Below are 20,881 nucleotides of genomic sequence, written 5' to 3' on the forward strand. Positions count from 1 at the left end.
ATTATTTCATTCCTTATAAAATGAATTCATTTATTAAGTATTAACTTTAAAAAGTGCGGTTACATTTATTTATTTATTTTTTAACTGACATAAACAGTTTGTAAACATTGTTAATTAATAATAATATAAAGCTACAATAAATATTTCCGCAATGAAGAAATAATGAGTAAAACACATAAAAAGAGAAAAGAGCAAAAATAGAAAAAATATATAATAAAGCAGTAAAACTCATAATAAATTGATACACAGCTATAATATTATTTGTATTCAATTTTCTGTTTCAAATGATTATTAATGTGTCTTATTAAGTTTTAATTTTTAGGTATTAACAGTTATTTTAAGTCCGTGCATGAACATGTGAAGAACTGGAGGCAAGAAAATGACTGACAGGTTTTTTTCTATGTGTGTGTTTGTGTGTTGGTGGAGTTTGGTATAAAAACCATGGACATGAGTTTAATCCACCAGTCGGGGTCCATCTGATGGTGTGAGAGGAAGCCTCAACTTTATTATTATTATTATTATTATTATTATTATTATTATTATTAAACCACTAAATCTAGTTTATATTAATTCAATATTCCATTGTGGATCAGTCAGATGTCCAGCAGAGGGGTAATTTGGTGCTAATATATAAAAGTGAAACTCTTTTAGTTCTCTCATCTGTTACTCTTCAGGCTCAGTGAGCGTAGATTAAATGTTAAATATTGTTCCAGGAGATGGGGCCGATGGCTGGATTCAGTCTGAAGCCATCAGAGTCGACCTGTGGTGAGTAAAAATAACCTTAAACATAAATATCATGTCATTGTTCTCATGAATATTTTAAATGTTTTTGTTTGTTTGTTTGTTTGATTCAGATAAACCACCAGAGTTTAACTGGTTCCCTCCTCAGCAGCAGCAGCAGTACCTCAGTCTGACCAACGGGGGGCGAAACCACACCACTGATGAGTCTGTGAGTGTTTTTATGTCACTGATGTTGTGGGGACACAAAGTCAGTTTAAAGTTAGATATAGGTCAGGACCACGTTTAGATTTAGGCTAAGATGAAGTTTTGCTAGTTTTTGGTTAGCTGTTAGTTAGATGTTTTGCTTAGGGCAATTTCAGAGTTGATATTAGGTTTATTAAATTTTAGATTTAGGTTTTGCTTATCGTTTTGAGCAGGTTCACGTTTCATTTGGTTGATTTTAGTGAAGTTAATGTGAGGTTAGGTTCCTGCTAGTTTTTGGGTTAGATCTTGGTCATGCTTAGGGTAGTTTAATGTCTGGAGTCGGTTAGATTACACTTTGATGTAGGTTAGGATACGTTTAGATCAGGTTTACGTTGGTTTGGTGAGGCTAATGGTAGTTTTCGGTTAAACTTTGGGTAGATTTTTTGTTAGATTTTGATTAGGCGTGGGGTAGTTTAAAGCTTGCATTAAGTTAGATTAGGACACGTTTAGATTGAGGCTTGTTTGTTTTTTAAATTTTGGGCAGTTTTATATTTGTTTTGGTTGATTTTGGTGAGGCTAATGGTAATTTAAGGTTAGCTTTTGGTTAGACTAGTTTAATTTAGATTTAATGTTGTGTTAAGATTAGAATAAGATTGATTCTGGTTATCTAGAGTCAGGATAAGGTTTAACTTTGTGTAAGATTAAGGTAGTTTGGGATAATATACAGTAAATGAATGTAAATCATTGTAAAGTCCTAAAGTGTGTGTGTTGTGCGTGTTTTCTCATGCTTGTTCAAACTCTCCCTTCAGCCAATATGTTTCCCTTCCAACACCATCAGTGTTAAAGCAGCGTGAGGCGTTCACTGCCTTCCGGCTCCATGTTTCTAATGTGTTCACTGTCCTCTTTGTGTCACTTTGCCTTCAAAGTACTAAATGAAAAACTGAGCTACGAGCTCCTTTCTGACCGAGTTACTGTCAGAGATTAAACATCAGAGTCAAAAAGAGGAGAAGTTTATTAATGAAGAGAGAAAGAAAATATTAAAACTGGGACAATAAATAATAACCATAAATAACGACAAACAAGGACGACGAGGAGACAAACGGGACAAGAAGATGAGGAGATGAGAGGACAAGGAGACAAAAGGTACAAGGAGACAAAGCGACAAGGAGACGAGGAGATGAGAGGACGTGGGGATGAGGAGACAACGGGACAAAGGGACGAGAGAATGGGGAGACAAGGGGACAAGGGGACAAAGAGACAAGGAGATGAGGAGACAAGAGGTGGAGACAAGGAGACAAGGTACAAAAGGACAAGGTGATGATGATGAGATTTAATGAAGACGTCAAGTCCAGACGTGTCCCTCCTCATTCTGATTGGAACATGATTAATTAAAGATGATTAATATTTAATGTGATTAATACGACCTCTACTCATTAAACTCTATGTTAATAACATTATAAACCCGTCCGTCTCCTGTCTCTTGTCCCTACAGACCTACGTCCATCCTCTGGTCCCTCTGCTCCTCTACAGCCACAGACAGTTCCCTCCTTCCTCCCCCTACAGTCAACCAATCAGCACGGACAGACAGGCCGACGCCCACTCTGAGACACGCCCCTGTCACCGTGGTAACGGCCTCTACAGGTGAGCTGGCAAAGAGTTCAGGTAAAACTATTGATTAATAATCTGTTCAGGACAAAGGAACTGAATGTTGTTGATGAACTCAGTGAACTGAGCTCTGATTGGTTCAACAACAAAGATACAAAATCATCTTCCTGCTCCTGCTCCTGCTCCTCCTCCTCCTCCTCCTCCTCAGTAGTCGTCCTGCCGTGAAGAAGCCTCTGAACGCGTTCATGCTCTACATGAAGGAGACGAGACATAAAGTGCTGGAGGAAGGGGGGGAGAGAGAGAGCGCCGCCATCAACCGCATCCTGGGACGAAGGGTGAGACTTCAACCAGCCTCATTCAGAACCTGCTTTAAAATGTCTCCATTTTAAGTTTTCTCTGGTGTCAGAGTGGTCCTGTGGGTTTACTGTGCACATTGACCAGTTAGCTGGAGTCAGGAGCTGCTGACTTTTAATTCTGGATATTTATTTGTTCTAATAAACGTCTCCTTTGGTCCTCAGTGGAACGCTCTGCCTCAGTCTGAACAGTCCAAATACTACGACCTGGCCCAGAAGGAAAGGCTGCTCCACATGCAGCTGTACCCCGGGTGGTCGGCCAGGGACAACTACGTATGTACAAATACGCTGTATGCAGGTCTGCCGTAACATTAGGACTGGGCAGTATCACCAAAAAGGTTTACATCGTTATATTTCTTTTTATGCATGATCATAATAATAAATTCTACTGGTTTAGAGAGGAGTTAATGCAGTAGACTGACTCGGGATGGAATACTTTACTGTTATGATACGGTGGCCCTGAAGGTCAAAACCCAACGACACAGTGTGTAAATGTCAAACATGTCCAGCTTGTGTGAGGAGCAAATCTTATTTCTTGTTTTTTTACAGGGGAAGAGGAAGAAGAAACAGAACCAGCTGAGACCAGGAAGCTGCTCCAGGTCCAACATTTAAATTTTTTCTGTGAATAATTTAAAGCCAGGTCACACTAAACCAACCCCCCTGGGTCTCTGGACCAACAAACTCTTAGGAAACCAACCAACATTGTGTCTTCTTGTTTTATTCTCTCCGCCGTTCATCTCCTAAATTATTTATTATCTTTATGTTTATATTAATCTTTCCAATCTTATTTATTGGTCAGTGATTCCAGTTTGTTTCTTTTCATTTTACTTTTTTTTTTTTTTATCAGTTCTTATTCTATGTACTTGTGTATAATAATATTCAAACTGTCCAGGCCAGTCACCACTGGTGGGATTAATGAAGGTCTGTATCGGAGTTATCTGGCCCTCACAGTCCGGTCATAATGTTATGGCTCTTTGGTGTGTACACTCAGATGGTCCAGGTTTCAACACAGCAAGTTAAATAATAAGTCACCAGATTATTAAACCGATGTATTATTGACTGTGATTATTTTTCTCAAATCATCGACTCAGTTCAGCTTCGTCTGTAAAAATTTTACAGTGAATTCAACAATTATTAAATTATTAGAAGTGATTCATGTGTTTTGGATTAAATAAAATGTTTCACATTTGTATTGAGAGCCGCTGTAAAATAATAATAAATAATAAATGTCTGTAACTGTGAAGGTGTCAAAGAAGATCAAAAGAAAACAAGACGCTAAATGCTAAATATCAACACTGTAAATGCTAAGCTTGACATTTAGTTTGCTGCCATATCTGTCTTATTATCGCAGAATTCAGGCTTTCGTAAAATGTGACCCAGTGGTGAGAGATAGAGATAGAGTGAAGAGCAGAGGACCCGGGACAAAGCCTTGTGGAACCCCATGCCTAACTGAACAAGACTCGGACAGAACATTACTAAACAAAATGCTCTGAGATCTGTCTGACAATAGGACTGGAGACACAACAGCACCTCCCAACAGCCAGAGACGCTGAAGTAAAATGTTGTGGTAGTCGACTGTATCAAAGGCCAACATCAAAGACAATCAAAGCCAATAAAGCCGAAGCCTGGTCAGAATCCACATTTAACAATAAACCATTAACCGCCTTCGTCAGTGCTGATTGTGAGGAACGATTTATACAGACTGATGGGTTCGAATAGATCACTGTGTTCACTTTATCTGTGTTTGTATCATGTTATTTATCATCTGCCCATTTCACGTTCATGTTTCATGTTCTACTTCATTAACCACCACACTACGTATTCACCAACAAAACATTTCCAGCTTTAACAAATTAAATGAAATAAAAAAAATAATAATAGTTTAAAAATATTTGAGGGGTCACGTCATTTTTATTCTTATCAAAACTCTCCAACCCCACACTATGAGTGAGTCTAAATTTACTTGAGATTTTTCTACTTAAATGAAATTAGATTGGTAACTGAAACCTTAAGCATTTTAAATGTTGTCCTGTCTACAGTCCACTTACATTTAATAGTTTTTCATCCTGTTGTAGTGTACATGTTGTGTACATGTTGTCATTCACCTGTACGTAGGTTTCCATCTGTAAATGTTATGTATATTACGCCACAAGGGTAGAACAACAGCGTCCCACTATGTTTCTTGAAAGAAAAGAAAGAAGCTCAATATTGAACAGCCACCGTGTGTTGAAAATATATAAATTTTTTTTATTATCAAAGCAAACATCTGACTGCGTCAGTTTTTTCCAATGCGGTTTCCTTTAACACAACTGGAGCTTAATGGCAGAAAATCCTTCATGAATCAGGTTTGAAATGAGCAGCATTGTTCAGAGTTTGGATGGCAGTTGTTTCCAGTGTCTCATTTTATAATAAAGAATGAAAAACAAAACAAACAAAAAAAAAGAACAAAGATCCTCAACAGCGGTTCAATACTTTTTTTTCTACCTTCTGACTTGAGAACTAAAGGTAAACGACAATAATCAAGAACAGAAAGAGAATCAACAATAATTATTTACAGACACTGAGTGGAAAGGAGTCGTATGGAGCTTTAATGTGGATTCGTTTAGTTTGAGAGTTAACCTATAAATAAAGGCAGGTCCGATTGTTTCCTTTGTTTCAGTGCAAATTAACTTATTATAAAAGTGTCTATATTTAATAAACTTCACTATTACAAAACATTTAATGAACAACTGGAAGTTTTTGTAAGAAAAAAAAGTGTAATTTGTGTTTAGTTCTGGTTCTCAGTGTGTCGTGTTATGTCCACAACTAAAACTAAAACTATGTGAACCCTTAGATTAGTCTTCTATATAAATTTTGCCCTGTGGAGGGCCGCCTGTGATCTAGCATAATGAGCTAGCATGTGCCAACTTCGCATTTTTTAAATGGAGCTGGGATTATTACGGACTAACTGGACCCAGTTCAGTGGTTTTCACTTTCATACCCAAGAACACGAGCTGGAAGTTACATCAAACATGGCTACCATACGTTTGTTCAGATTGGCAAAAATTAGCTAGCTTGTGTCAGCGTAGCTAGCAGGTTAGCCGTGGTCCAGAACATCTGGCTAATTTTACAAACCACTCAAAAATAAGACTAAACTATGGCTGTGAAGGTTCTTACTTATCCAGATGACAGTTTAAAAACGTTTAAAAAAAAGCTAGTGGGTTTGTAGAGTTTAGAGATGAAGTTTCATCTGAGTGGCCACTCGGATGAAACGTCTTCTCTAAACTCTACAAACCCAGTTGTTTTGTTAAACATGTTTCAGACATATAAATCTACCTTTCAGGAGTTTGTCAACTTCACTCATAGTTTGATAGTTTATCACAATGACATTGTGGCTAACAAACAGCACAGCTAACATTAGCTTCAGTTGAAACCCTAGACTCTAGCTTACAAACGTAACAGTAATAAATAAACTCTTCGTTTCACTTTAGAAGTTTAGATTTAGTCCAGAATATAGTTCAGAAGGTTTAATTTTTTAACTTTAACCTAATCAGGATTGTGTATTTGCTTTTCATGCATGTTAAATGTATTATTTTAGCTTCATTAGCATGGTGTCACTTACGACAGGTGTTTATGAGTTTCTAGAGTCCAGGTTACAGTCCTGATGTGAATAAGGGCAGTTTTTAAACTTTAAGTCAAATTTCTTTAACTATGAACATTTATCTGCAACCCATGTTTGCTAAAGCTAACTGTTAGCTTTGTTGGTGTGACATTGTTTAGCACACATGCTAAATTCAAGGTTTCATAAAGTTTTAGGAAAGAGTTGTGAATATAACACGACACGACACGAGACCTGGAACTAAATAGAAATGACTCTCCTATTTCTTTAAATAAAATAAAATAAATTAATTAAATGTGAACACTTGTGAACTTATTTGCACTAAAACATTTAGAAACATTTAGAGTTGTTGTTATTTATAGATTAATATGCTGTTGTGTTACTGGTCCGGCTCCTTTAAGATCAAACTAGGGTTTTACGTGGCCCCCACTTAACTAAAATGACGCCCCTGGTTTAGCCTGATGAGGTAGCTTATAGCTAATGGCACATTAAACCTGTCCTCCATCTGTTCTTTCTACTAGCGTTGGACTGAACACTGAACTCCACGGTGTTGATTGAAGCGATCGTCAATAGGAGGAGGATGACGGAAATAATGTAAACGTGCCTCCTCTTCCTCTGGGTTTAGGAGAGAGCTGGAAATGTTGGTTCTAATAAATTAACAGATTTAAAGAGTCACAGATGATGATGATGTCACTGAGCTCACTCGTCTCGTCCCACCTCCACCTTGCTGTAGTTCTGTCTGCAGAACGGAAGCTTCACCAGAGACGAGATCGTGAGGGGAACCGGCGCCTGGACGTTCTTCTCCAGGAAGTTAAAGATCGGGTTCCACCACGTCCTCGACAGGAAGCTGTTGGAAACCTGACGAACTTCCTGAATGGCAAATAAAAAACATGTCACAACCATTAGAGAAAAGGAGGTAAACAACTAAACACAATTCATCATGAACAGTAGCTTTTCCTAGCCTCCTAGCTAATAGTAACTCTTCTTAGCCTCTCTATAAGCAGTAGCTCTTCCTAGCATCCTAGCTAATGGTAGCTCTTCCTAGTCTCAGAGCCTTTTCTTCTTCCAGTTTGTTTCCTGTTGAAACTATTAAAGGAGACCAGAGGCGTCGCCACCTACAGGCATGTTGACCATGGCGTGGTACCACCAGAAGAGCCGGGTGGTGGCGAAGTATCCGATCACCACGTCGATGCTGTAGTGTTCGTGACCCAGGAGGATGCAGACGACTCCGGAGGCGCTGAGGAGCCAACAGAACCAGTGGTACCACCACCATCTAGGAGGAGAGTCTGAGCACACACAGGACACAAGTCAAATCCAGGACCAGGACCAGGACCAGGACCAGAAACAGGGCCAAGGCCAGGGCCAAGGCTAGGGCCAGAACTTCACCCTCCACCCTTCACCTTTTATTTCGCTCTTCCCTCCCTCCCTTTCCTTCATTGCTTCTTTTCTTTCATCCTTTCCTTCATTCCTTCCTTCTTTCTTTCCCCTGTCCTTTCCTCCCTCCCTTCATTTCCATGCCTCCTTTATTTCCTTCCTTCCTTCCTTCCTTCCTTCCTTCCTTCCTTCCTTCCTTCCTTCTTTCCTTCTTTCCTTCCTTCCATGTGGTCCTGGTTCTGGTCCAGTGGTAGGTAGAGATCCATCAGAGGCAGCAGCTGATACAATATTCTACTGATCACATGGTGGCGCTGCTGCTGATTGACACACAGACTGAGACCAGGTGTCCAGATCTGACTGAGGACACGTTTTAATGAATTAATTAACACCAGGTAGATGATGACTGCGTTGGTGGACTCACACTCTTTGATGAAGAGGTAGGACAGCGTCAACATGACGGTGTGTCCACTGTACAGGAAGTCTCCACACATCAGGTGAGAGCCGGTCAGAGACAGACCTGGACCACAAACAAACAGACAAACAGAGCATAGACTGTATATAAATATGGACGTCACATCTCCACCAAAGATTGTATAAAATGATTTATTTTTTTCTTTTTATGACCTCTTCACAGAGCGGTTGGCATGGCAACTGGTGGTCGCCATTATGTCACATCCTGTTTCTATAGCGTCACATAACAAATTAAACAAAGCACCTGGAACCGTCCTTGAATAAAAATTATTTAAAGTGTAATTTTAGCGTTTTAGTTTGGCCCACCCACTAACATGGAGGGGAGCTTATGGAGCTTATGACCTACACTGCAGCCTCTAGCCACCAGGGGGAGCTCTACTAGCTTTGTTCCAAAAAAGCGTTGAATAAGGTCAGCTGGACTTGTAGAAATTCTACAAGTCCAGCTGACCTTATTCTTTTTTGGAATACCATGACCTGGATGACTGAGAACCTTCACATACATATTTCTACTAGCTTTGGCTTCACCTTTAGAGGAAGTGCAAAGTTTAAAGTGACTCTGTTAAGAAAACCAAGTAAATATAAAAGTCCAGAGTTTCTTTTTTAAACGGACACCTGTCAGCCATCAGAGAGCACAGTTTCCGATTCTGTGTCAGGAATTAAAAGTTATTTAAAACTGTCACCTCCTCCTGAAATCAGCCGTAGAATCCTCCATATTTTCCCCGTCGAGTCGTTGTAGAGCTGCAGAGAGACAACAAACAAACAGCTGTTTACCAGTGGAGTGGGAGGAGCATGTGAGTGTAAACACACAAAAAGTGTTGTCGTACCTTTGGAGCGCAGACCATGTGTTTCCCCGGTACCGGCAGCGTGGTGATGTACATGGTGACACAGCGGTACATGTAGAGAGTCCCGATCAGGAAGAAACAACGACGGCCGATGATAGCTCTGCACAGAGACGGGGTTACTTCAATAACCACCACACTACGTATTCACCAACAAAACATTTCCAGCTTTAACAAATTAAATGAAATCAAAAAAAAAGAGAGAGAAGAGGGGTCAAGTCATTTTTATTCTAATTATCAAAACTCTCCAACCCCACACTATGAGTGAGTCTAAATTTACTTGAGATTTTTCTACTTAAATGACATTAGATTGGTAACTGAAACCTTAAGCATTTTAAATGCTGTATATTAATTATATCATATATTTTTAGTTTTTTCCCCATTTTATGTTTTATTGAAAAATATTTAAATAAATTACAAAACATGTTTAAAAAGCAGAAAACATAAATTCTAAATTATGAAATACACACACACACACACACACACACACACACACACATAATTTTGTGTAGCCTAAATTTACACCAACTAAAACATAAAAACTGTGATTATGTCCAAATTTATTTAAGAGCTTTTTATTTGAGATTTTTGTATCTAGAAGAAATTATATTATAAACAAAATGGTAAAAATTGGAAAAATAAATGAGACCTGAAACTTTTAAATATCATTAATTATATATTATTTATGTATTTTTTACTTTAAATGTCTTATTAAAAACATTTAAATACATTTTAAAACATGTTTAAAAAGGAGAAAATATAAGTTATAAAATATTTATTAATGTTTGATACTCACGCATTCTCAATTTTAGGTAAAAAAAAAAATATATATATATATATATTTATATATATATATATATATTTTTTTTTTTAAATAAAAAATATTAAATTAAATTACAAAACATGTTTAAAAAGGAGAAAACATAAATTCCAATTGAAATTTCTTAGAGCATTAGTTGTGCCATTAATTTTTAAACACAAATGATGAACCAGAGCAGGACACCACAACAGGTAAGTCACACAGGTAATTCACACACAAACAACATATTTACTCACAGACTTCTATCCCTTCAAGGTAAAGCGGGAAGAAAATGAACCGTGAGTGGAGAAAAAAACTTTGACGACTGGCTGAAAAGGAACTACCGTAAACCTGCAGGGACAAACAGTGCAGCAGCCTAAACAATCTTCCTCTTTAAGGGGAACCACGCTAACTAAGACTAAAGAATAAACTTACAGAAAGTTCCCGTGGAAATTTTTAGGACAGCAATGCTGCTGTTGTACTGTCAGCCTTCTCTGTGTGTGGCTGCTCGTTAAGGTTCTGTTGCCATGGCTACTGGGGCCCGGTGCAGCCCATACAGACCTTCAGGTACAAATATTGTACCCTGGGTTTTTCCCTCTGTACAAACTGCTTTTATCTCGACAACGATAGGTCGTATGGGGAAAATGAAGGCATTGTGAGCGTCAGAAGGGGGTCCTCTTCGATTTAATGTTGGTTCCACGCACGTACAGTGAAAACTGTGGCCACTGTGATGAGAGAGAGAAGAGTATGTGTTTGGATTTCCGTTGAAAAATAGGAGAGAATTATCACACACGCACAAATGTGAAAAGGTTCGAAAACTGCTGGACACACTCAGCTGAGCCTGGAGTCCAAACCGTAGGACCTACAGGAATCAGAGCCATACCATCAGAAAGCCAACAAACATTCCTACTGTTTTATGTAGTTTTTATCTCTGTACCTCACAAAAATGTGGCCACCAGACAACTTTGAACAACTTTTTTTGTGAAATTTGAAGAAATCCTGACGTTAGAGTGGAGCCACAAACTCTCATGTCAAACCAGATTTTTTAACGTTTTCTCCAAAATTTCACTACAACGTAAATTGCGACAGTGACCAAACTGTAGCAAGTATCGAAATGCTGTTTAGTAGAAAAAAAAGCTACAATTGTCGCGCATCCAATAAACTTTCAATCATTTTCCTACTCCAAAGCATGGCCGAGTAATCTTTCTGCAAAATAAGTGAGTAGATTTTGGAATGATTTTTCTGGGCTTTTGAATGGAAGTCTACGGGAAAAATCACTCACTTTCTTAACGTTTATGTCCACCCTGTTGGACGAATCGCTTCAAAAAGTCATAGCACACCATTCCCAGTCGAGTGTTTTTGAGTAAATGCTGATATCATTTTGTTCTAGTTCCATTGATAAAAGTCATGATATTATTCAACCAACACAAAAATTTCAGATGAACCCAACAACTTGTTATTTTTAACCGTGTGCCAGATAGAGTGATTCTGACTTTTGTGATAGAAACTTCAGAGTCTTGGCTTTAAAGAGACCAAGGCCATGAATGAGCGCTAAAAGTATTATGAACAGCATTCAGTTTGCTTTGGATCTGTCCTAGATAGGCCTAAATAAAAGGCTTCACTCTGCTGCTCAGTCAGAGTGGACTCATCTTATCCACAGTTCCGACACATCCAGCAGAGTGAGACATCCTGCCTGGTTAACATCTATCCTGACTGGATGTTTTAAAATGTTAAGAGTGTGGATGTAGGCCGTGTAGAGGTCTCGTCGTACTTGTGCTGGAGAGTGAGCCACTGGACGAACCAGAGTCCGACCAGGATGAGCCCGTTGACCTCGGTGACGGTGAAGGCCCAAGGCATCCGGTCCAGGTAGTCGAAGAACTTGTCGGGCAGCGGCGGGCTCACCGACTTGTCTGGAACCCTCTCGTGGACGACGGTGATGACGACAGTGGTGAAGACGAGATTGAAGAAGGCGTAGAGGAAGGCCACGCCCGTCTTCCACCACTCTGCGGGGAGGGGGTCGTCCAGTTCGTTGATCTTGTTGTAGTCGCGCCGTCGCCTCCGCCGGCCGCTCACGGTCTGCTTCAGGAAGCCAATCAGTCGGCTGCACTCGCCTTCGTCGCCCAGGACGTCCACGTGGTCCACGAGGTCCACGGCGCGGGCCGTCAAGGAGACGTGGCGGACCAGGCTACCGTTGGAAAGTCTCTCCGAGAGAGGAGGTGGGGGGGGGTCGGGTGAGGTGGCGTTGGCGATCACGTCTACGCAAACGTCGCTGTCGTCATGTGACCCTCCTGACCTCGCCATCGATCCAGTCCTGATGGTCGTCTGAGCAAGAACAACGTGGATATAATCAATGAAGAAATAATTCTTCAAATTGTAAAGAAATTACAATTTTTTATAAAACATAAACATTTATAACAAGTAAAACATTAAAATAATTTGGAAAATATCTGTGTATTTTTAATATATTTATGTTATGAGACAATAATTAACATTAGTATCAATAGAACAATTATCTGTGTATATTATTCATATTTATTTTACATATTATTTATATTACGTTATTTTTTTGTGAAATAATTGAAATGATGTGAATTTGTGAATTTTTAAAAGAAGCAGATTTTTAATAATTATTCTAAATGGAGTTCTTGAATGGCCACAATTTGTTGTATTCAGGTTCAGGGGTTACACCGGTGTGTTGGCCCCGTAGCATGACTAATTCACACCCTCACCAGGAAGTAGAGAAATGAACCTTGGGAATTTGAGTTGAAGTGGCTGAAAGAGGAAGCCACTCCCTATAAAACACTCTCCAACTGTTTTCTATCTTAGTGAGGACCTTCTCTGTTCTATGACCATCATCAGATTATATAAGTTAAACCATAAAATCAGGTGTGAACACGGCATTAGCGAGTACATAAAAACATGCTGCTAGCGTCACCTTAATCAAACACGGAGTCTGAATCCTTAGTGACAGAGGTTTTTATTATTTCATTATCAGTTCACACCCACGTCATGAAACCCAGACTGATACTGACGACGATACAGCAGACTAACGCAATCACAACTTCCTGCTTCCTAAAATCCAGTGATGAACTTAAAACAAAATTAGCCTACTAGTGGCTAGGATGTTAGAAAGTGCTACAATTAGCTGGGAGGCTAGGAAGCTAGGAAGTTACTATGAGCTAGGAGGCTAGGAAGAGCCACTGTTAGCTGGGAGGGGAGCGTACCTATGTTCCCCGGGTCCTATGTTCCCCGCTTTGTATGTGACCAGGGAACATAGGACCCGGAAAACATAGGGATGATCCCACTGGGAGGCTAGGAAGAGCTACTATTAGCTGGGAGGCTAGGAAGCTAGGAAAAGTTACTATGGGCTAGGTGGCTAGGAAGAGCTACTATTAGCTGGGAGGCTAGGAGGATCTACTGTCAGCTGTCAAATTGTTGTGCTCATGTCTCTGTCTCCTGTTAAATACCTTTTGTGTCTCTCACTGTGACGTTCATGTGTGATTTCACATACAGCCCCCCCCCCCCCCCCCCCCCCCCCCCACCCGACCACTTCATTAGGTACACCACTGAAATCAGCCCTGCTCTAAATCTGGTCTCCATGAAGGTCTAACAACTCAGAAAACTTCAGGAAAAACAGAAATTCTACAAGTCCAGATGTCTTTATTCAACGCCTTATGGAAACTCAGAAAACTGTTGATTAATTTTCATTGTGTAGTTCTAATCGACTCACATGTGTTCCTAATGTTTTGACACAATAGTCAGTGGGTTATTGAATAACAGAAACACGTTATTTACATTACAACAGGTTCACTGGTGTACCTAATAAAGTGGCCAGGAGGTGTAAACGTGAAGTGAAAGCAACAAACAAACTTGTTCGCCTGCACCTGTTCAACAGGGAGGAGCTTTATATTCACCACCCACCCAGGAAACTCCCACAGATAAACATCCAACGCTGCTCTAAAATGTCTTAATCCAGATTCAACTGCAAACCAACCAGATAATTTAGATTAAACAAGGCTCCACACTTCAAACATGTGACGGCATCCGAGTTTCTCCTCCACCAAACTCTCTGCTTCCTGTTTACAAGAAAATTAAACCTAATCACGTTACGAGTGCATGAGAATTCAATTTAAGGCAGAATCAGGGATGATTCACGGACACAAGACGAACCGGGAGCATCTCCACCACGCACCCAGCCAGGCTCTGATCAGCTTTAAAAGCACAAAGTACTCAAAAATGGTTCGTTTTTACACATAAAAGTCTCATTTTAAGCCATTTAACGTTTCATTTTCCACCAGAAACTGATTATTTTTGCAGCAAAACAAAAAAAGACATATTTTTAATAATTAAAGCAAGTTATTTGTATTACTTTAACCTTTATAATGCTAAAAAAAAAACAATATTTATCATTATCAGTGTCATTTTTCACCTCATGTCTGACTTCGTATTCATTCACATTCATGTAAACACCGGAGCAAATGTGATTTTTTTGGGCCCAATCACCTTCTATGTTTGAATAAAACACTTTACATCTAAAAAAAAACAAAAAAACAAAACAAAAAAAAAAATTGAGTTAAATTTGATCCACAGAGCAAATTAAAACTTTCTCTATGATCCATGGGTTCATGTTACTACAAATATTCAATATTCTGGGTGAGAAATGGTTTAGTTGTGTTATAATAACTGTTTTCACATTTTAACTCATAAACGGGTCAAATTTAACCCAACACAACACAAGGGTTAAAAGTTAGAGGCGTCAGCTGGTAGTTATTCATTAAACGCTTTCAAAGTGAGTGAGACAAACCCTGGAGTCACAACACGGAGCCTCACAACTCACGAGCCAAACGTTTCAGACCAATTTACTGAGAGTTGATTAAAGAAACTTTTAATAATCGACTCAAACTTTATTAATAATTCACTCATGACTGATTAACTTCGCCTCTTTGGTTAATTTTTTAAATAACTTGATGTGTTATCGACCGATGAGGACGCGCAGGGACGCAAGAGGAACCCGGAAACACACCTGTGCGACATTCCCAGGTGTAAAAGCAGGTAAACGGGTAAAAGAAGCGCGTTCGGGAGGCCCGCGCGCCCCGAAGCGCGTGTGCGGTTGATTAAATGAGAACTTACCGATATAAAAATGAGATTTCAGCTTTTTATCTCCGGGCCCGATCTGCTGCTTCTTCCTCCTCCTGGTGTGTTCCGCCTGGACACGCGACCGCCCCGAGATCACGAAGAAGGACGAACCCACTGTGACGTCAGCCCGCAGAGGTGAGCTGCGTGGGTTCGCGTCCCAATGAGGACATGTTCAGGTTCAGGTTACCTTAATTTAGGTGAACTTGTCTCAAAGCTTCTATTTCAGTAGAAAAACACACATGAAACAATATAACAACTTTTTACAATAACAGTAAAAAAATACAACAATAAAGAAAAAAAAATATTAAAACAATGAAGACACTGCAATTTTTAAAATAGAATCAAATCAGAACAAAAACCAAAGGGAGTACAAACTGGAGACAAGTTCAAAAACAATAAAATAATTAAATATTATTAATTATTAATTAAAAGTCGAAATACAATTAAAAAAAACGTCCAAACGCACTCAATCAAAAGAGGGGGGGTCTCTTTACAAACGTTACTTGTACCGGTCTGAACCATTAGGAGGAAGCTGGACATCTACATACAGAGAGAAACGACAGTTTATTGCTGCTCTCTTGGTTTTTATTTATTTATTTATTTTTTTTATTTCTGGATGGACTAAAAACCCGTCTGTGTCTCTGCGTTAGTAAACATTTATTCTCTAAGGTGTAAGAGTCATTTAATTCCACTAATATGACATAAATGATGCATAATTTAAGATTTTATTTAATGAAATCAGAAGCAAAACAATGGCAATTTTTTTTATTGAGAAACAAGTTAAACAGGCAGATTCCTTCATTAAATGCATCAAGTATGATGTAATTGTAAAGTAAACTTGAATATTGAACATAAATAATGAAAATGAGTAAAGTTTCTTTTGCAAAAAAATGTAAAAAAGCAATTACGGAGACGGCTGCCAAAAGCCTGAAAGCGAATTGTTATTACAATTTAGCAAAAATAACAAATTAACATATGAAAAGTCCATTAATATGGAATAAATTAATGCATAATACATATATATATATATATATATATTCCACTAATATGGAATAAATGGGACAGTCTTTTAAATAATCAGTCTAATTAATTTGGTAAATGACCACTTAGCTGCTGTAACGTAGCCGATCCACAATTTTTTTAAATATTCAAGTTAAAATATCAAAAAGAAGTAAATGATTGTTTTAAAATCATGTTGTAATATTTAATAAAAACTGAGTAAACTTGATTAAAATAATTGTAGTGACATTACTTTTTTAAAATAAGATGAATAAATAAATAAATTAATAAAATCTAACTGAACTGTTGCCTAAACACGTGTCTCTGAGTCGGAGCTTTTATTTTCTGGGTTTAAAGGGGAGGAGGTGTTTGACCTCTGACCCACGGCTGGAGATGGACATGGACAGCTGACGGCGTCTCCCTGCCGAGGACATCGTCCGTGAGCTTTCAGTCTGAGAACGACAAACTTCCTTAAACATGGACAAAACTGCCGACCTGCTTCCCCCCAGGTACACGCTTTTATTTCTTTCTTTCATGTCTTTATCATAAATATGTGATAAAATGGAGCCAGAGGACTTTTAATGGTTAAATCAGTTTGTCTTTTATCATCATTTCAAAGTATTTTAAAGTTTAAAGATCATATTTAACTGTGAAATGACTATTTTGTGTTTTGAAGAAATTTATTTAGACATTTTAATATTTTTTGTCAGGACTTTTACTTTATTCTCTTGTTTCCTTTTCTTTTGATAACTTTAAAGTTGAGTTGTGAGTGTGAAAGCTTTGTGTTTTCATGTGTGTTTGTGCCAGTTGGTGTTATTTATAGCAGCAGGCTGGACAGCAGCTGTCGCTTTGCATTTCAGTAGCGCAGCAGCTGCTGTGTGTTGTTAGGACAATGTGAGGACATTCAGAGAGAGCTAAGAGCTAAGAGTTAATAGCTAAGGCCAGGATGAGCAGAGATACAGCCAACAGGAAATGAACTGGAACGAGTCTTTACAGCTTGTTTTCATTGTTAAGCTAGCTACGACTGTGTAGCTGTAGCATAAATACAATAAACATACATTCTACATGTGGGGATAGGAAGAGCTACTGTTAGCTAGCAGGCTAGGAAGAGCTACTGTTTCCTGGGAGTCTAGGAAGAGCTACTGTTAGCTAGCAGGCAAGGAAGAGCTAATGTCGACCAGCAGGCCAGGAAGCACTGCTGTTAGCTAAGAGGCCAGAAAGAGCTATTATTAGCAGGGAGGCTAGGAAGCTAGGAAGAGCTACTATTAGCTAGGAGGGACCATTGGGATTGCTACCATAAGCTTAGAGGCTAAGAAGTTAAGGATAGCTGCTATTAGCTAGGAGGCACTAGTTTCTCTGGTGTGTAGAGAGAAGCTACGTGACTCGTGTGAGTCTCACAGTTGAAGGGATTTTCCTTTCATCTGAGATAATAAACGTTTGTTCCTGTAAATGTTGAGAAGCAGCTGACGACTGCGTCACAACGTTTTCATTATTCAAATGGATAATCGAGTGTGTAGAGCTTCCCCTCCGATAACGTCCCTCTAAACTTTACTGGCACCTCTTTCTATGCTCACAAGTCTCCTCTGGATCTGGAGCCACATTTAGACCCAGTTTAATCTCCATGGGCTGAACCAGTAACACAACATCATAATAACCTATAAATAATGACAACTCCAGGTTTTTCCATTCGCTTTTTCACTTTTCTCCAGGAATCCTGGCCTCCACTGTTTTCTTCAGAGCTTTAAATACAGTCACAGGTGTGAGGTTTCATAGATGTAGTTCAGATTGATGCCTAAAAACCTAAAATTCTGTTCTTAGTTTTGGAAACAGCTGAGTGTAAAATGTCCTTAGAGTGGAGATTGTGACCTCCTTGTTATTGTTAATTATAATAACGATAATATTCCTCCACACATCCCTAAATACTCAGACCAAAAGGGCTTTGAAGAGTTTAGCTTCTGTTTTGATACATCCCCTTTAATTAACTCTGACATTTGGTTTGTGACATCGTTTTCTCTACGATAACATCTGATCTGTATAAACGTCTGATCATCACTTCCTGTCTGATTTGAATAATGGTTTAGCCACACGGTCCAGCTTCGTCATTGTAATGAGGAAACGGGAAGAGCTACTATTAGCTGCGAGGCTAAGAAGAGCTACTATTAGCTACGAGGCTAAGAAGAGTTAGCTATGAGGCTATGAAGAGCTACTATTGGCTGAGAGACTAGGAAGGCCTACTGTTAGCTTTGAGGCAAGGAGAAGCTACGATTAGCTGAGAGACTAGGAGGAGCTTCTATTAGCTGGGAGGCTAAAAAGAGCTACCATTAGTTCAGAGGCCAGGAAGAGCTACTATTAGCTGAGTAGCAAGGGAGAGCTACCATTAGCAGGGAGGCTAGGAAGAGCTGCTATTAGCTCAGAGGCTAAGAAGAGCTATTATTAGCTGGGATGCTAGGAGGCTAGGAAGTGCTACCATTAACAGAGAGACTAGGAAGGTCTTCTGTTAGCTGTGAGGTTAGGGAGAACTACCATTAGCCAAGAGGCTAGGAAGAGCTACTATTAGCTCAGAGGCCAGGAAGAGATACCATTAGCTGAATGGCTAGGAATAGCTTTGTTCATCTTAGTACCGCCCACTTACTGTCTTCAAGATCTTCTTCTTTGAGGAACGGTTTATGTGAACATGGGTAAAGTTTTCATTGCGTTTTTCTTTCATGAACTTTGATCTGTTGATGTGTTTGTGTGTTTGTTTGTTTGTGTTTGTATACGTGTTTGTCTCTCAGCCTTGAAGCTGCCATCCTGAAGCTCGACCCTGAGGATGGTGAACAGATCATGGAGTATTTCAAAACTCACGCCCTGCTGTCAAGAGAGAAAGCTCGTAAGTTGCTGACTGGTCCCAGTTTGTCTTTGGATTCAACTGAACACGTACACATCTACTTTAAATAGAGCAGATAGAGCTCCCCCTGGTGGCTGAGACGTGTTTGTGTGTTTCAGTCCTGCAGACGTCGGTACGAGAGCAGAAGAAGCTTCTGGTGGAAAATGCCAAACTGAAGAAAGACATCGAACAGCTGAGAGGACAACTACAGGACAAACAGAGGAGACGCAGCGGTAGGACATTATTAGCCAGAAGCTAATGGAGCACAACAACTTTACTGTTGTTTAAAGTTAATCAGTTTTCCTGTTTTACTGACCACGCATCACTTTATCTTTCAGTCAAGGCCCCGCCTCCTCGGAGTCTTAGCCCCGCCCCCGAATCCCCTGTCAGTCAACCAATCAGAGAGAAGCAGAGCAGGAGGAAACGTGGAGAGAGGAAAGGAGAGGAGGACTCTCTCTCTCTGGGGGCGGAGTCTCGGGACGACGTGTCACGTCTAGACCTGAGAGTCGGACGAATCCTCAGCGTCCGGCGCCACCCGCTGGCCAACGCCTTGACAGTCCAGGAAGTGGACGTGGGAGAAAACGCTCCACGGACGGTGGTCAGTCAGCTGGGAGGGACGACACACCTGGAGCAGGTAAGGCTTTATTTTGAAAGGGAGTATTAAAATATGGTGACCTTTATTCTGAAAATATTAATGTAACAAAATATGAATATCTTATTACCTTTATTCTGAAAATAGTAATATAAAATAATATTAATGATGACCTTCATTCTGAAAATATTATGACAGTTATGGCGAAAGTATTATATTTATCTGAAAATACTGTCATCTTTATTCTGAAAATATTTATTTTGAAAATATGATGACTTTTATTCTAAGAATATCAGTCTTTTATTCTGAAAATCTTATGACCTTTTTTTGAATATTTTATGACTTTCTTAACATTGATTGACCGTTGACTAGTTTTTTATGTTGTCATTATTTATTATTTTAGCTCCAGGGGTCTCTCGCTGTGTTGCTATGCAACGTCAAGGCCTGTAAGCTGAGGGGCGTGGTCTCCCAGGCCCGTCTCATGTGTTGCTCCGCCCCCGACGACTATGTAGAGCTGTTGGCCCCGCCCACGGGCTCCGCCCCCGGAGACCGAGTCACCTTCCTGAACTACCCCGGTAACATGGTTACCGTTCAATTCCAGCACAAGTACTTGGAGGAGAAAGATGATGCTTTAATAAACGTTCACAGACAAATCAAAACAACGAAAGCTAACGGCTAATAGCTCATTACAAATTTCAAAATGGCCACCATAATAATCAACACAGTCAATGAGTCGATATGACTCCGTGTTAGCTTAGCAATAAACACACATACTGACACAATATCTTTTCAGTTAATTACCTGAAACTTTACAACAATTGAATTGATGACAAACTTTGACACAACAACAGAGAGGCTCTAAGAGTTTATATTTCTGACACATTTGATGAAAGCAACGATCAGTCTGGGCTGTTAGCGGCTCATGGGTCTGATGCTAACGTGTGTGTTAGCAGTAGCTGGTAAGAATGCAGGCCGAGACACCGTTGCTAGGCAACAGTTTGCTTTTAAATAGTCCAAATACACTATTTAGTCAAATCTAAAACACACAAGAGTTGTGTCAAATAGATGAAGATTTTGTAGTGATTGTGTGTTTGTGATTGTGTGTCCAGGTGAGCCGGACCGGGAGCTCCAGGCCAAGGAGAGGGTTTGGGAGCTGGTGCAGCGCCACCTGCAGGTGGACAGTAGGGGCGTGGCCAACTACAAACGCTGTGGGTTCGAGGTGAAGGGGAAGGGCCTGTGTCGAGCCCCGTCCCTCACCAGCTGCCCCATCAGATAGAGACACAAAACCATCACAAAGAGACACACAACACTACACAAAAAGACAC

At 39.7% G+C, this 20,881-nt stretch overlaps 3 protein-coding genes across 3 annotated transcripts; 2 read left to right on the plus strand and 1 right to left on the minus strand.

The window, feature by feature from the left end:
• The first annotated feature begins 1,978 nt into the window (after positions 1–1,978).
• LOC125010272 (transcription factor 7-like) lies at positions 1,979–5,324 on the plus strand. The gene is made up of 3 exons (XM_047588763.1): positions 1,979–2,864; positions 3,048–3,155; positions 3,432–5,324. Exons 1-3 carry the CDS (start codon positions 2,775–2,777, stop codon positions 3,492–3,494), a joined length of 261 nt encoding a protein of 86 aa, XP_047444719.1. The 5' UTR covers positions 1,979–2,774; the 3' UTR covers positions 3,495–5,324.
• On the minus strand, positions 5,107–15,194 carry sgms2b (sphingomyelin synthase 2b). Its single transcript, XM_047587453.1, has 7 exons — positions 15,094–15,194; positions 11,735–12,285; positions 9,150–9,267; positions 9,006–9,063; positions 8,276–8,371; positions 7,600–7,766; positions 5,107–7,350 (listed from the first exon to the last, which is right to left on the minus strand). The coding sequence occupies exons 2-7, from the start codon at positions 12,262–12,264 to the stop codon at positions 7,180–7,182; spliced, it is 1,140 nt and encodes a 379-aa protein (XP_047443409.1). The 5' UTR covers positions 12,265–12,285; positions 15,094–15,194; the 3' UTR covers positions 5,107–7,179.
• Positions 15,124–20,837, plus strand: aimp1b (aminoacyl tRNA synthetase complex interacting multifunctional protein 1b). The gene is made up of 7 exons (XM_047587925.1): positions 15,124–15,234; positions 16,456–16,607; positions 18,873–18,967; positions 19,084–19,197; positions 19,303–19,598; positions 19,960–20,131; positions 20,666–20,837. The coding sequence occupies exons 2-7, from the start codon at positions 16,576–16,578 to the stop codon at positions 20,830–20,832; spliced, it is 876 nt and encodes a 291-aa protein (XP_047443881.1). The 5' UTR covers positions 15,124–15,234; positions 16,456–16,575; the 3' UTR covers positions 20,833–20,837.
• The last annotated feature ends 44 nt before the right edge of the window (positions 20,838–20,881 follow it).

Source organism: Mugil cephalus, chromosome 1, assembly GCF_022458985.1.
Source record: "Mugil cephalus isolate CIBA_MC_2020 chromosome 1, CIBA_Mcephalus_1.1, whole genome shotgun sequence".
In the NCBI taxonomy this organism is placed as follows: Eukaryota; Metazoa; Chordata; class Actinopteri; order Mugiliformes; family Mugilidae; genus Mugil; species Mugil cephalus.